At 43.9% G+C, this 12,305-nt stretch overlaps 1 protein-coding gene across 6 annotated transcripts in view; it reads right to left on the bottom strand.

Moving 5' to 3' along the window:
- Positions 1-11,369, bottom strand: part of MECOM (MDS1 and EVI1 complex locus) — a 46,902-nt gene extending 35,533 nt beyond the window's left edge. For 5 of the 6 annotated variants that reach the window (XM_074912004.1, XM_074912005.1, XM_074912006.1 and 2 more), the window contains exons 1-2: positions 11,235-11,369; positions 612-714 (exon numbers count right to left, since the gene is read on the bottom strand). In XM_074912004.1, coding sequence (XP_074768105.1) covers positions 612-660 — 49 coding nt within the window. In that variant the 5' untranslated portion in view covers positions 661-714; positions 11,235-11,369. The remainder of the gene's footprint in view (positions 1-611; positions 715-11,234) is intronic. The other variant, XM_074912008.1, reaches the window with a different exon arrangement.
- Positions 11,370-12,305: the final 936 nt, after the last annotated feature.

Here is a 12,305-nt window from a genome sequence, read left to right as displayed (position 1 = left end):
TAAGGACATGGACTCTTGTTCTCCTTTTGCAATACCCACAAAACGATCACATTTCAATCTTGAAGCCTTACTACTGCCCTGTTACATCTGCAGACCTCTGTTTCTGCTAGGGGGGTTCAAGTAAGTGAGGATAAAACCTGAACAGCATTAGGAGTATAAGGGATGCAATGATGAGGAAATATCAACAGTGCAGACTAGAGTTCATCAGATTAGTGGCAAAGAATGAAACATCAAATGAAGCAACATTCAGCTGCATTCAAATACAACACTGGATGAAGCTCTACTCCTGGTTGGACCAGGTTGGAATGATGGAGCGATGAAGAAAATAAAGAGAACCCCCAAATGCCAGCGTTGGCATCACTTCTGATAGCAGACTCACCCTTCAGTGTGACTGAATGAGCTGTGATAATATTAGTTTATTCACTGAACAGCTTTCAGAGAAACAGGAGGGCAGAAGACAGACAAATACAAATGTGGTCCAGCTCTCATCCTTAGCTGCAGTGAAGCCATCCTAGGTTTCAAAAGGATTCCAACAGAGAGGAAATTTCCCTAGTTTTTTGCTTAATATCAATGATATTTTCTATTAGATTACACAGTAAGAAGTGGCTAACCATGAATGTCCGGAGCCATTGTTTCATGTGAATAATCTTCACTCTTCATGAACAGTAAGAGCTCCTCTCCTGGTTCAATATCTGCTACCACTCTGTAGAATATCTGGGGAAAAAAAAAAAAAAAAAAAGAAAAAGATAAAGCAACATGACTACCAAAACAGGTAAAGAGACACAAACCACTGCTGGTGAGTATTACAGGATCAAAATCATGTGGCCAGACCCTGCCCTGGTGTGGGTGCTGGCTGCTGTTTGCTGGAGAGGTGCTGGCTTTGACTAGGGCAGGTCTGCTCCTTCCATCCACAAAGCCATTGGTGCTTTGGGCTCTGTGAGGATAAAAAGGACGATTGCTTTCAACAGCCTCTGCTGCAAAATGAGCTGCGTGATGACTGCAAATATCAGCAGCAATTTGCATGCTTAGTTATACCAAACCCATGTACAAAGTAGCCATAAAATGCATCCTTGAGTGATCCACGTAAGGGAGATAACTCCTGTCGCGCTGGGAAAAGGTACTAAAGCAGATGTGAGATGTTGCTGATTAAAGCACAGCCATCCAAACCCCCTGTATCAATCACCTGCACAGTCCTGAGAGCTGTGAGGTGAGAGGCTTATACAAACCAGCGTGCCTGGTTATCCCTTAGCTTCAAATGGGAATCAAAGGAAAAATCGGTCCTGGATGAAGAAACACCGTGAGCAGCCTGGTGGTGACCCAGGCCGGTGGCACCTGGACCCCTGTACAAGTGACATCAGGCTCTGGGAAGGAGCCTGTCAGGGGTGCAGGATACTGCGTGGGGGCGAAGGGGCGGTGCACCCAGAGCACCGCGAGGCTCTGCCGAAAGGAAATTCCCAAAATCCATCCGGCTGATTTCTGTCTCAGCAGGAAATGTGAAGAGCACTAAAAAGCTCCACAAAGCAGCTCAAATAAATATTAGTAACTTCCTCAGGCCTTGTTAAACAAAAACACATGACAGCTATGTTTCCTATGCTAAAAAATGATGCCTTTGCCTTTTCTCAGACAAGTATTTTTAAAGGTTTCGCTCTCAAACTCTTAACTCTCAGTACTCATTTCAGTGCACTGGGAGACAGGCAGACAATCACCCCGGCTGTTTAAAGTCAAACCGATGCATCGGTCACAAGGTAAGCAGGGGTATTTAGAGATATGTGGGTATTTTCCTTGCCCGGTCACACAGGAACCATCACCCATCGGGTGGCCCCGAGAGCCGAGCCCATACCGATGTCCTCCAGGAGGTGGCCGTATAGCCTAATGGTTTCTTTCTACATAAGCAGCCTTTGCCCACAGATACGAGCAAAATACCTAAAAATAACGAAATAAGATGCATTTCCTCGGATTTGTTTTCTTTTCTTTGCTTTGTCCCAAAAACCCCTCTAGAGGAGGTGTGCAGAGGAGTGGTGGTGGAGGCTGGAGGGGCCAGCTCGTCCCACCACCCCGATGCTCACCTCTCTCCAGGTGCCAGAAGTGTTGGCAAAACATACCGGGCACAAGATACTCATAGCACAACCTCCTTCTTATGACCAATTTCCCTCACAAAACCCAGGAGAAGGAGTTTATAGGCAGCCTGATCTTCCCAGGCTGCACCTGCCTACTCTTCCAACCACCCTAGTTGAACCATCGGCTGGGTCTGGTTGGGCTTGCTATTTTTACCCCTTGTTGAGGGGCTTTTGAACTCCACCAAGTATTTTGGAAGGCGCAAGGGGGAAAGAGAGCCATGAGAGAGTCTCGTGCACGTCTCTCGCAGAGCCGGGTGAATGCCTGGTACCACAATCCCCTCTGGAGCTGATGCTGCCATTGGTGCTGAAGGACGTGGGGCTGCTGCGTGGGCTTCGGCATGCTGGGGATGTAGCTGGGGCAACGCAACTCATTTGATCAAAGACTGAAACACTTTAAGTGAAGCCAGCTTTTAACTCCCACAAAGAAATCTAATGTCAGCACCGTATCCAGTGAATACTTGCTTTAAGCGATGCTTGTTTTTCCTTTTATTAAGATAAATGTATTGAAAACTGGCTTTTTTCTTCCAGAAGTATAATGGCCTCCAAACATCTGAAAGGGAAGCTGCAGTCCCATCTCTGGAAGATCAGCCTGGTTGCTGCCTGGCTTTGGGTAGAAATAATATGGGTATGGCATTGCACCCTGACTGGAGAGACCTGCAGACCTCCCTGCTGCAACAGCACCCACCTCCCACTTCGGGTGGGAGCAGGATCAGGCCCAACCCGTGGCCAGGTTGGGATCTCCACCATCTCAGAGGGACCGTGACAAAGCTCCTGCTCTGCCCAGGACAGCTCGGCCCAGGACTTGCCTCAGTGTTCCCAGGTTTTGTCACACTAGGGTAAACTCAGCTGTTCTTCTGAGGTCAGCGGTGCATCCACAGCAAGGACAGAACAAAAACCACAGTGAAGCCTTCTCCAGTATTTTTCCTGTCTCATCAAAGGTATTTTGATAGACCTTTTCACCTCTCATTGCAAAGTGAGCGCACATGGACCATACACAGGCATAAAGAGGGTCTTGTTCACCAAGCCCTGTGCTGGGGTGCATCACATCTCTTCAGGAAGCCCTGGTACGATGCAGCATCTTTCTTGCAGCTGTGGGACAAATCCCTAACCAGGGTGTGAACTCTGTAACCAACTATCCTGTCTATGTATTTGAGAACACCGAGATATCAGAGACAATTAAGCTACCCACCAGAAACTACCTTGCCAGCCTCTCTGTACCTCAGCAGGGAAACAAGACAAAGTATCCTGAAAAACTCCATGTTTTAGGTTGAATGATTTTTCTGTATTTTGCATCTCAGAACTAATACCCTCCAAAACAAGGTCCAAGTGAGAGATTTCCAGCTCTGGCATTCTGACATTATTATTATTATTATTATTATTATTAAAATACTAAATAGTTATTATTAAAAATAGTTTTTAAAAATTTCTGTATGTACAAAAAAACCCCACCTGCACTAACAGTTTATATACCAGATTGAGTTCCAGTGAGGAACTAAAATAAAATATATTGAACTTTAAACCAAAACGATTGTGCAGGTAAATTTAACCTGATTTTAACAGCTGTCCTTATCACTTCATGTGAAAAGCTTTTTTCTCACTCTTCTCACCTAAAACCTCCTGGTTTATCTTGTCTGAGAAAAACAAGCAGCTAACTGTGTCCCATGGAAATCAACTACATTATCCAAGTTTTTAGGCAGCAGCAGCTTACTGGGGCAGACGGCATGGGGGTCCTGCAAGCCCCCAGATGGGAAAGCTCATAAATTACCCCCCAGCCCTGCAGGTCTCCTCCAGGCTGCCCTTGCTTTGGCAACAGCAACCTCTAGCGCAGGCAGCATTTTTTGTATTTGGAAACACTAATGTAGAATAAATGGACTTTTAAATTGTAAAGCCTGAAGATTTCTTAGACACAGCCCTGACTCTACTGCTAATGAAAGCTTTATTTTCTGACTATCATTTCTTCAGCCTACCAAGCCCATGGCGTTACCTGATTCTCTCGGGTTAACGTGTGCTCTTGACTCATGAGTGTGCACCAGATCAGTCTGCCTCAAGAAGTATAGGAAGAGCTGTTGCACGGTAGAGGAACGACCGGGAGGGGGAAAAAAAAAAAATAAAAGCAAAGTCCAGATGCGCATTTCACATGCCCTGGGATCAGTGGTGTGTGACTGCAGTTTATATAGGAAGAGCAAAATCGGATCCAGATCTGGAAACACTTTCAAAGTTCAGGGGGTCTAAGGTGGGGAGAAGTTGGGGGAGGCCTAACTCATCAGTCCTCTGTGCCTGCCTACACCGCAGGTCATATATTTATGCTACCGAGCAGAAATAAAAGCTCCCAAACTGCAAAGCCGTAAAGGGAAAGGGGAGGGAGGAAAAAAAGGAACACACACAATTTACTTTTAAATGGATGAATAAGGCCTCATTGTTATGAATCCCAGTTTACTTTTCCTGGTCAGGCACTTGAAATTTTATTTATGCTTAATAGACTGCGTTTGGCATGTGTAAAGATGACAGAAGTGTGAATTATGAACGACCTTCAACCTATTCAGGAAGTTGTAATAATTGAAATAATAGCGAAAACGCACTCCCCGCGAGCTCGGCCCGGGGCCGCGCGCTCGGCCGCCGCCGCCCACGTGCTTTGAAGTACCCCAGGCATCCCGCCTGCCCCGGCGAGACCCCCACCGCTCTGCCCCGACCCCCCCTCCGCCCCCGGGAAGCTTTAACGGAAGGATGCCGGTTTGGGGAGAAAAAGTGACATTTCAGCTGATGAGAGCGAGCAAAGGCACCAGCTGCTACGCGTGCATCTGTCATGCTCAGCCCGTAAGAGGAGCTGTATTCCGCTGCATCCAACAGAACTGAATTCCTGTGTATACAAGAGCTTTGGAAAACATGGCATGTGCCACAGCGCTGCCTGGGAAATTCAGATTTTAAGGGCAGGCGAGAGATGCTGCTCAAGAGTCAGTGCTGTTTGTACTTTAACCCTCCAGGCGACGCACTGAACTTACAGCCGGCACCACAGGTGACTTTGTCCTGACCCACACTGCTGCAAGAGGGAGGACCATGTGGAGGACCCGCTCTGCATGGGGCGGTGGGAAGGAACAGAAGACCCCAAAGGTGGAGAGCACCCCGGTGAAAGCCTGGTGAAGGCCACCAGCACCCGCAGAACCCTGCGCTGCTGCTCCTGCGCCAACATCCAGCGCCTGACACGCTCCAGGTCTCTGCCATGGGCCGTGGGCATGTCTGCCCTAAACAAAGCACCAGCCCCATCTCCCGGCCACTTTGGGGGGCTCCAGTGCACCAGAGGGGAGCATGCCCCGAGCTGGGGCAGGAAAATGAGCATCTGGAGAGGTGGCTTGCACACTGCCAACTGGCATTTGCCTCCGCGCTGCTTTGGAGCAAGAGTGGAACTTGCCTGAAAAGCAAAACAAATTAAATTTCCAAAACTAATAATAAGTGTTATGTTCAAAGGAGCTCGATCAGAATCAGGATTTATGCCCCCCAGAAAAATAAGAAAGGCGAACAGATACCTAACCTCACAATGAGCCATAATTAAACATTTGATGGGAAAAAATGAAAGAAAAAAGTCGCAACAGCAAAGCTTCTATTTTAGCTCCTATGATGAACAACTTCTGCAGCTGGAGAACTGTATGATGAAACCTGATCCAGTTTCTTCTTGCCATACTCAGGCAAATGATAAATTGAAACGAACTTGAGTTTTTTCAAGGGCTAATGTAGAAGAGTCCTTCCCAAGCATGAGGCCCAAAGAAAACTTGAGCAAAAATCACAGGCAAAATTCAGCAAGTGTCTGTGTGGAAGTGGCTGCGAGGGCAAGGGTGGGAGCCCAGTGGGGAGGAGAGGACCCTCCCCTTCACCCTGCCAAGATGGTGGGGGAGCACCTCAGCATCAGGACTGAGAACCCCTTCCTTTCTTCTTTCCAAAATGCCCCGAAACTGCCAAAGCGGATCAAGCAGGAGGTGCTGGAGAGAGCATGCTCTCTTGAAATGGCACCAGGAATCCCCATTTTTCCACCTTCTGGGGTAAAAGGTGCCTCCTGCTCCCCTAGAGTGAGGAGGGAGCTTCAGGATGTCCCTCTGCAGGGCACCCTCTCCAGCATCTCAGGGGCTGCAGGCCACCTCCCCAGCCATACTCATGTCTTATTCCAGTGTTGAATTCTAGCCTCTGTGAAAGCCCTGGGTCTGGGTGAGGGGCTGTCCCATCCAGCCGAGCTGCTCTGGCCCTGCAAACCTGATGAGGCGTCACCGACCACCGACACCAGACCACAACTTCCATGCGACCACCCATTCTCCTGAGGTGACCTCACCACACAGTTATCTTCTAACTTCTACCTCCATTCATGAACCACGCAAAGTATCGAGTGAGTTGCAGCCTTATCCTGGCTCTGTGGACATCTATAATCCTCTGTACTCTTCCCAGCAAGCATATAATTTGACAGCTCTCATCACAAAAAGGGCATTTTTGCTTAAGGAAAATGTGCCTTACCACTTCTATTAAACACAAATTGTCAATAAAAAAGCTTACCACTTTGCAGAAATGGCAACAACTAGTTGCCAGTTTTGGTTGTAAACAATTTCCTTTAGGTCACGTCAGGACAGGCCAATGCCAAGAGTGGTAACACCACCAGTGCATTAAGCTCCAGATAACACCAGCTGACGTAGAGACAGGGCAGGAGCTTCACGCACAGCCTCAGCTCTAGATGCAGTAAGTGGAAAATCACTGCCAGCCCTAAGCTAACACGACCCCACTCCACTGGAGACAGATTTTCAGTGGGAGCTGGATTAAGCTTTATTTGCTTAATAAACTAATAACTCATAGGAAGAATCATGGCAGAATAGGGCCCCGTATGAGCTCAGCGTGTGTGTGCCCTCCTGACCCGCAACAGCCAAAACCTTAATTTCACTCTCTGACAACAAAGCCTCAAAACTATTCCTTAAACACACAACTTTTGCAGGTGGCTGTGTCCAGGGCTGCCGGAGGAGTCTCTGCCGTTTGCTGCCTGCAAGCTGCCTGACGCAGAGGGGGGGCAGCGGCAGTAAAATCTGAAACATGAAGCTGTGTCTGCAGATTAAAAAAGTTTGTAAAACTTGTAAGATGTGATCAGATCTGGTGAAACCTACAGCAGTAGGTTCACTGGTTTAAGTTTATATCACTGACATCGGGCACATTGTTAAGAGTGCAATACTACTGGTTTTTCTCCCATTGCAGTGGCATATACTTGAGTAGAAGGAAAAACACAAAATGCACATAAAGAAGAGCCTCAAAACCCTATTTCAGCACACACAGCAAACTGAAACCTCCGTAAACTGATCTTGAGCCACTGTGAGTTTTTCATGGATAAACCAAGGGAAATCTTCAGGAGCTGCTTGGCTGAGGGGGAAGAGACCTGGAAGCTCAGAGCAGTTTCACAGCATTATGTAGCTGTACCATGTCAAGAGTTCTGCAAGCAATAAGCAAGACAAAAACAATATTCAGGAGTTTTAACTTCAACTGCTACCGACTGCATTTCTTAAAAGAAAAATATTAAAAAATATATATTTCTTATAGCTTGAAGGTGACCGCGATCCCAGACTGAAAATGTGCCTGGAACGTGTGACAGCCCCTGATGTGCCACTGCTATAGTCACTGCTGTATTTGCAACTGCACTTTCATTAACACATATATTTAAAAATAATGCTTTTACTGGGATGACAGTGCTGCCAGAAAGCCTAACAGGGCTAATCATTCTGAAGTCATTAAAAAGTTGAACTAATAGATGTTTAACGATAACAGAGAGGAGTTGTCCAAGTTAGCAGAAACTGGTGTTGAATCCTAACTAACTCTGAGCTGAAAAAATGCATTCCAGGGCAATAACAGTGACAAGACTCTGCAGCTCTGCACACACTGCAGTCTCTTTGGGGGAAGGAAAAAAATGAGAGCACCCTGTTTGTGGAATTTTATTATTCATATACATCTTGAATTACATACGTTCAGGTTAGATTGGGTATGACAGGAGATAATAGGAAGACAGCAAAGAGAAATCCTAGATCAACCTCATTTGAAATTAAAAAAAATATTAAAAAATGCAGCTTTTAAAACCCTACTCCACCTCAAATCAAATGAAACATGAGTTGCATCCAGCGTGCATGTTTTGACTGCATCCCACCATTATTGAGCTGTTCATCTTAGCAAAGCTCATTTATACAGTCATAAGAAAGAGCCCAGGCCTTTTGTAAAGTTGATCCTAAGTGATGAAACCTAACCTCAACCGTGAGTCAGGGGGTGGGGTGGTATGTCTCTGAAAAAACTCCAAGAGAGAAAACAACAAAAAAAGTTTTTCTTTCACTCTTTTTGTCAAAGACAGAAGGTAGAGCTTAGCAGAGCGACTAGATTACACATCGCCCTGAGATTCATCTGAATCCTGCCTCAAGCAGTCTGGGAATCATACCTGTCTGTCAGTCAAGCTTGAATTTAGTAGCATAAACTTGTGGGCAGCATGAGGCTGGGAGCACTGGCAAGATCTTTTACCTTTTCAGGTACAGCCCAATGTTTGCTTGTGAATTTTACAGATGAGTTGAAGCAATTAGAGGTGAACAATTACTGCTGATCGAGTGTCTGTGCCTCGGGAGGGAGAGTGTCTCTCGTAGAGGGGATGCTCCCCACGCGACCAGGGCTGCTGAGGCACTTATTTCTGGGGGAACCAGGAGGAACTGGGGTGCTCCCCGCACACCTGCAACCATCACTGGCTGCGGCTCCAGCAGAGCTGGGGTCTCCTGTCCCAGTTGCGCTGCATTGCCTCTGCCCTCCAGCTCTAGCTTCGACCACTGATATATGTCCTCAGGCTTCACTTTTTTTTTTCCTTTTTTTTTTTTTTTTTTCCCTTTTCTTCCTTTTTTTCCCCCTTTTTTTCTAGGAGCTGCAGAGGCTGAGTGACCCAAAGGCAGCCCCACGCAGTCTATACGCAGGCACATATGCACGCTCAGTCTTGACTTGCATTTGTCACTCCTTGTACACGCACACGTTTGGCCATGTAATGTCCATTTCCCAGTTTGCCTTCCTATTATATTTTATATTACCTCTGGTGAGCTTGTGCCAGAAGAAAGCAGAAGGAGGAGCTGTTAGAAAGGCTTTTTCGCTTTAAGATTCAAGAGCACATTTTTAGCATTAACTTTTTAGGCTCTGGTCATAAAACGTTGGAGTACGCGGGCAATTTTGTGGGTAAATGTACAGCGTTTCCAGAGGGCCAAATGAACAACAATCTCTTGCTGACAGCGCCCAGCACAACATGCTACTTGAAAGACAACCAGTTCTTAATTTGCAAATCTCAGCAACAATAAGCTATAAAAATATGGAATTATGAACAGCACGATACTGTGCAAAATAAATAACAAGTCTCCAGTGAATGAAAGAAATTATTGGCAGCAGTACAGCCACCATTACCAAATGTCAGAAATGTAAACACTAAAAAAAGAGAAAGTTAAAAGCGCCATAACTTTCCTTCCAAAAACGTCAAAACGCGGGTGCGTGTCTGCGTCGCAGAGGTAGATGCTGATGTTTCAGCTTAACGTGTATTTTCAGTTGCAGATCGCCAACACCAACGCAAAGACAGTAAGTTGCTTTGACCAATGCACGTGATTCCACTTCTAATCTTTCCTAGCTATGCCAGCTCTTATTAAACAGAAAATATTTTAATTTGCTGTTTCCATTAATGTATATAGTTTCCTTTTCATACCACTGTTCCATAAATGTTCTGCCTTAAGAGAATTTCTCATTTTTCAGTGTAAAGCATATTTCAACTTGGAAAATGTATTTTGCATTTACTAATAATCTTTATGGTTTCTCTAGCTAAACCAGCTGCTATATAAAAAAGAAATTATATCTCAGTTGGCTGGTTCATTCTGCGTTACGTGTGCTCAGGGCTGAATTGTAAAAGTTGAAAATTAAAAAAATCCTCTGTCATAGTTTCTGAAAAAGTTATTTAAACCAGTTTTAATCAACCATCTCACATGAGTGAAATACGTAACGCCGTGCTGGAAATAGCAGGCTGTCTCACGTTCATTTCCTATACGTAAGGAATTTGATTAGAACGAATGATTTCTAATTGAAGCTTTGTGTCTGGTTGTGATTCTTCTTTCAATACTGTCAAGTCAATTAATTCAGCTAAAGATAATCTTTAACGTTCACCTGATGCAGTTAATTAGGTGGTGAAAAATGAAACACCGATTAATTGAATCGAACCTTATGTTGCAGGTAGCAAAGTTTAAACTGGAAACAAGAATTTACAATCAGTTGTTGCTTTGCTATTTTAGATATTTTACTTTAAAGCAGTATAGCTTTCTTAACCTAACTTCACCCATTAAAATATTTCATAACGGCATGTATTATCCGCAGACTAAAGCAAACCTTGGTTTAAGAAACACCTAATAACTCATCAGTATAACTGAAAACAAAAAATGTTTCACTGCGTCCTTCCCCTGCCTGTCCCAGCCCTTCTTCCAACTTACAAGGACAAGTAACGTTTCAGCCCAACAAAGAGTGGATTTAAGTGCAAGAAATGAAAAGAAAAAGAAAACCACTGCAGATCCTGGTTCAGCATACAAGTAGTACGAGTTCCAGCAAAGTGTAGGGGAAGGCATAATAATATTCATGAACGCGTGCATTCAAATTCAAAGCCCCATACGTATAACTACATTGGCAGCATTATCAGTTTTGTGTCTTCCCCTCCACTCTTTCCATTAATTTTACATTACAGCTTCTGATCAACTCAACGGTTTTACTTAGCGATCCAAGTGCACTGGAACAGGAGCCAGAAAACGCTGCTAATTCAAAATCAGTAAATATTGCCTTTGTATTCCTGAGAAAGCACTCCCAATTTTTATCAGGTACAAGATTTAAAAAAAAAAAAAATTTAAAAATTTATGAATTGCACAACAATGTGGAAAAATATAAAATTCACATTACATATAGCCCATAATCAAAATTATTCTGCTCTGCGTTTCACATCTGTGCCTTATCTTTTGCCATAACAGCAAACAGGCCAAAATCTGTTGTGAATTGCTGTTATTTTTTTTTCCATTGACACCTTAAAGTTCCTTAAAAAAATAAGTCCGGAAAGTGAACACCACATACCTGATCACTTATCTGACATGCAACAAGGTTGTGCTGATTGTAGCATCCAGCAAACTTGATATATTTGAGCCAGTTTCCTACATCTGGTTGACTGGCATCTATGCAGAACTTCACATTGCAAAACTCATCCAAGATCTAAAAGGAAGAATATGAAAGAGTAAATCTTTCTGTCGCTGTCTGGGCATACTAATCAAAAGATAAATCACAGGTTTCCAGATAAACAAATGGATAATAATAATAATAATAATAATAATAAAAATATAGGCATCTTTATTCAGAAATACGTTCCTCTGGTGAGATTTTTTTTTTTTTTCAGGAATGGTCAGATTCCATACATAATAATAAAAGGACAATAAGCGTACTGAAAAATGTCTTGACAAATGTTTACATGTAATCGAGATGTTGTCTAATTATTGCTAAGACACACTATGCTAATTTAAGAGGGATCTGATTTTCTATGCATTCATCAGTGACTATGTTTGAAATTATGATTTTAATTACATATGATTTTGTCAGGGAATATAATAAAAACTATTAAAATAGGTGGCGTTGGCATCATTTGAGGTTTCTGTTTTGTTTCAGGATTAACGTTGCTTGCAGCACCCACTTAGTCTTTGTATTTGTTACTCTGAACCAAACTTTATTTGGTAGGCAGAGTTATTTATCTTGTTTTAATATTACACTTCCTAAACAGCCCTTCTGTGCAACGCTTAAATCATTCCCCTTAATTGAAGCAAATAATAGAACTCCCTATGCCAAACTAAAGAAAATAAATGAAAAACAATGTAAACACTCATGCAAAACATGGCAGTGTTCAATACATACCAATAAATGGTTCCAATTATGCAGACAATAAACAAATATAATGAGATTGCTTGCGGGCAAGCTAAAGAGGATGTTCTAATATTATGACAAATGACTAATCATTACATATGACTGAGTATCAGTATTTATTTGCAAGCTTCACCACCGGCCTATCCTAAACTTTCGACAGCATCCCAGGGAGCTCCCTGCTACATTTGTAACTTCTCCGCCTGAGCAACGGCAGCAAAACCACCCGATTTTATTCGC

This window comes from Athene noctua, chromosome 8, assembly GCF_965140245.1.
Source record: "Athene noctua chromosome 8, bAthNoc1.hap1.1, whole genome shotgun sequence".
In the NCBI taxonomy this organism is placed as follows: domain Eukaryota; kingdom Metazoa; phylum Chordata; class Aves; order Strigiformes; family Strigidae; genus Athene; species Athene noctua.
This window is presented reverse-complemented; position numbering and strand designations above follow the sequence as displayed.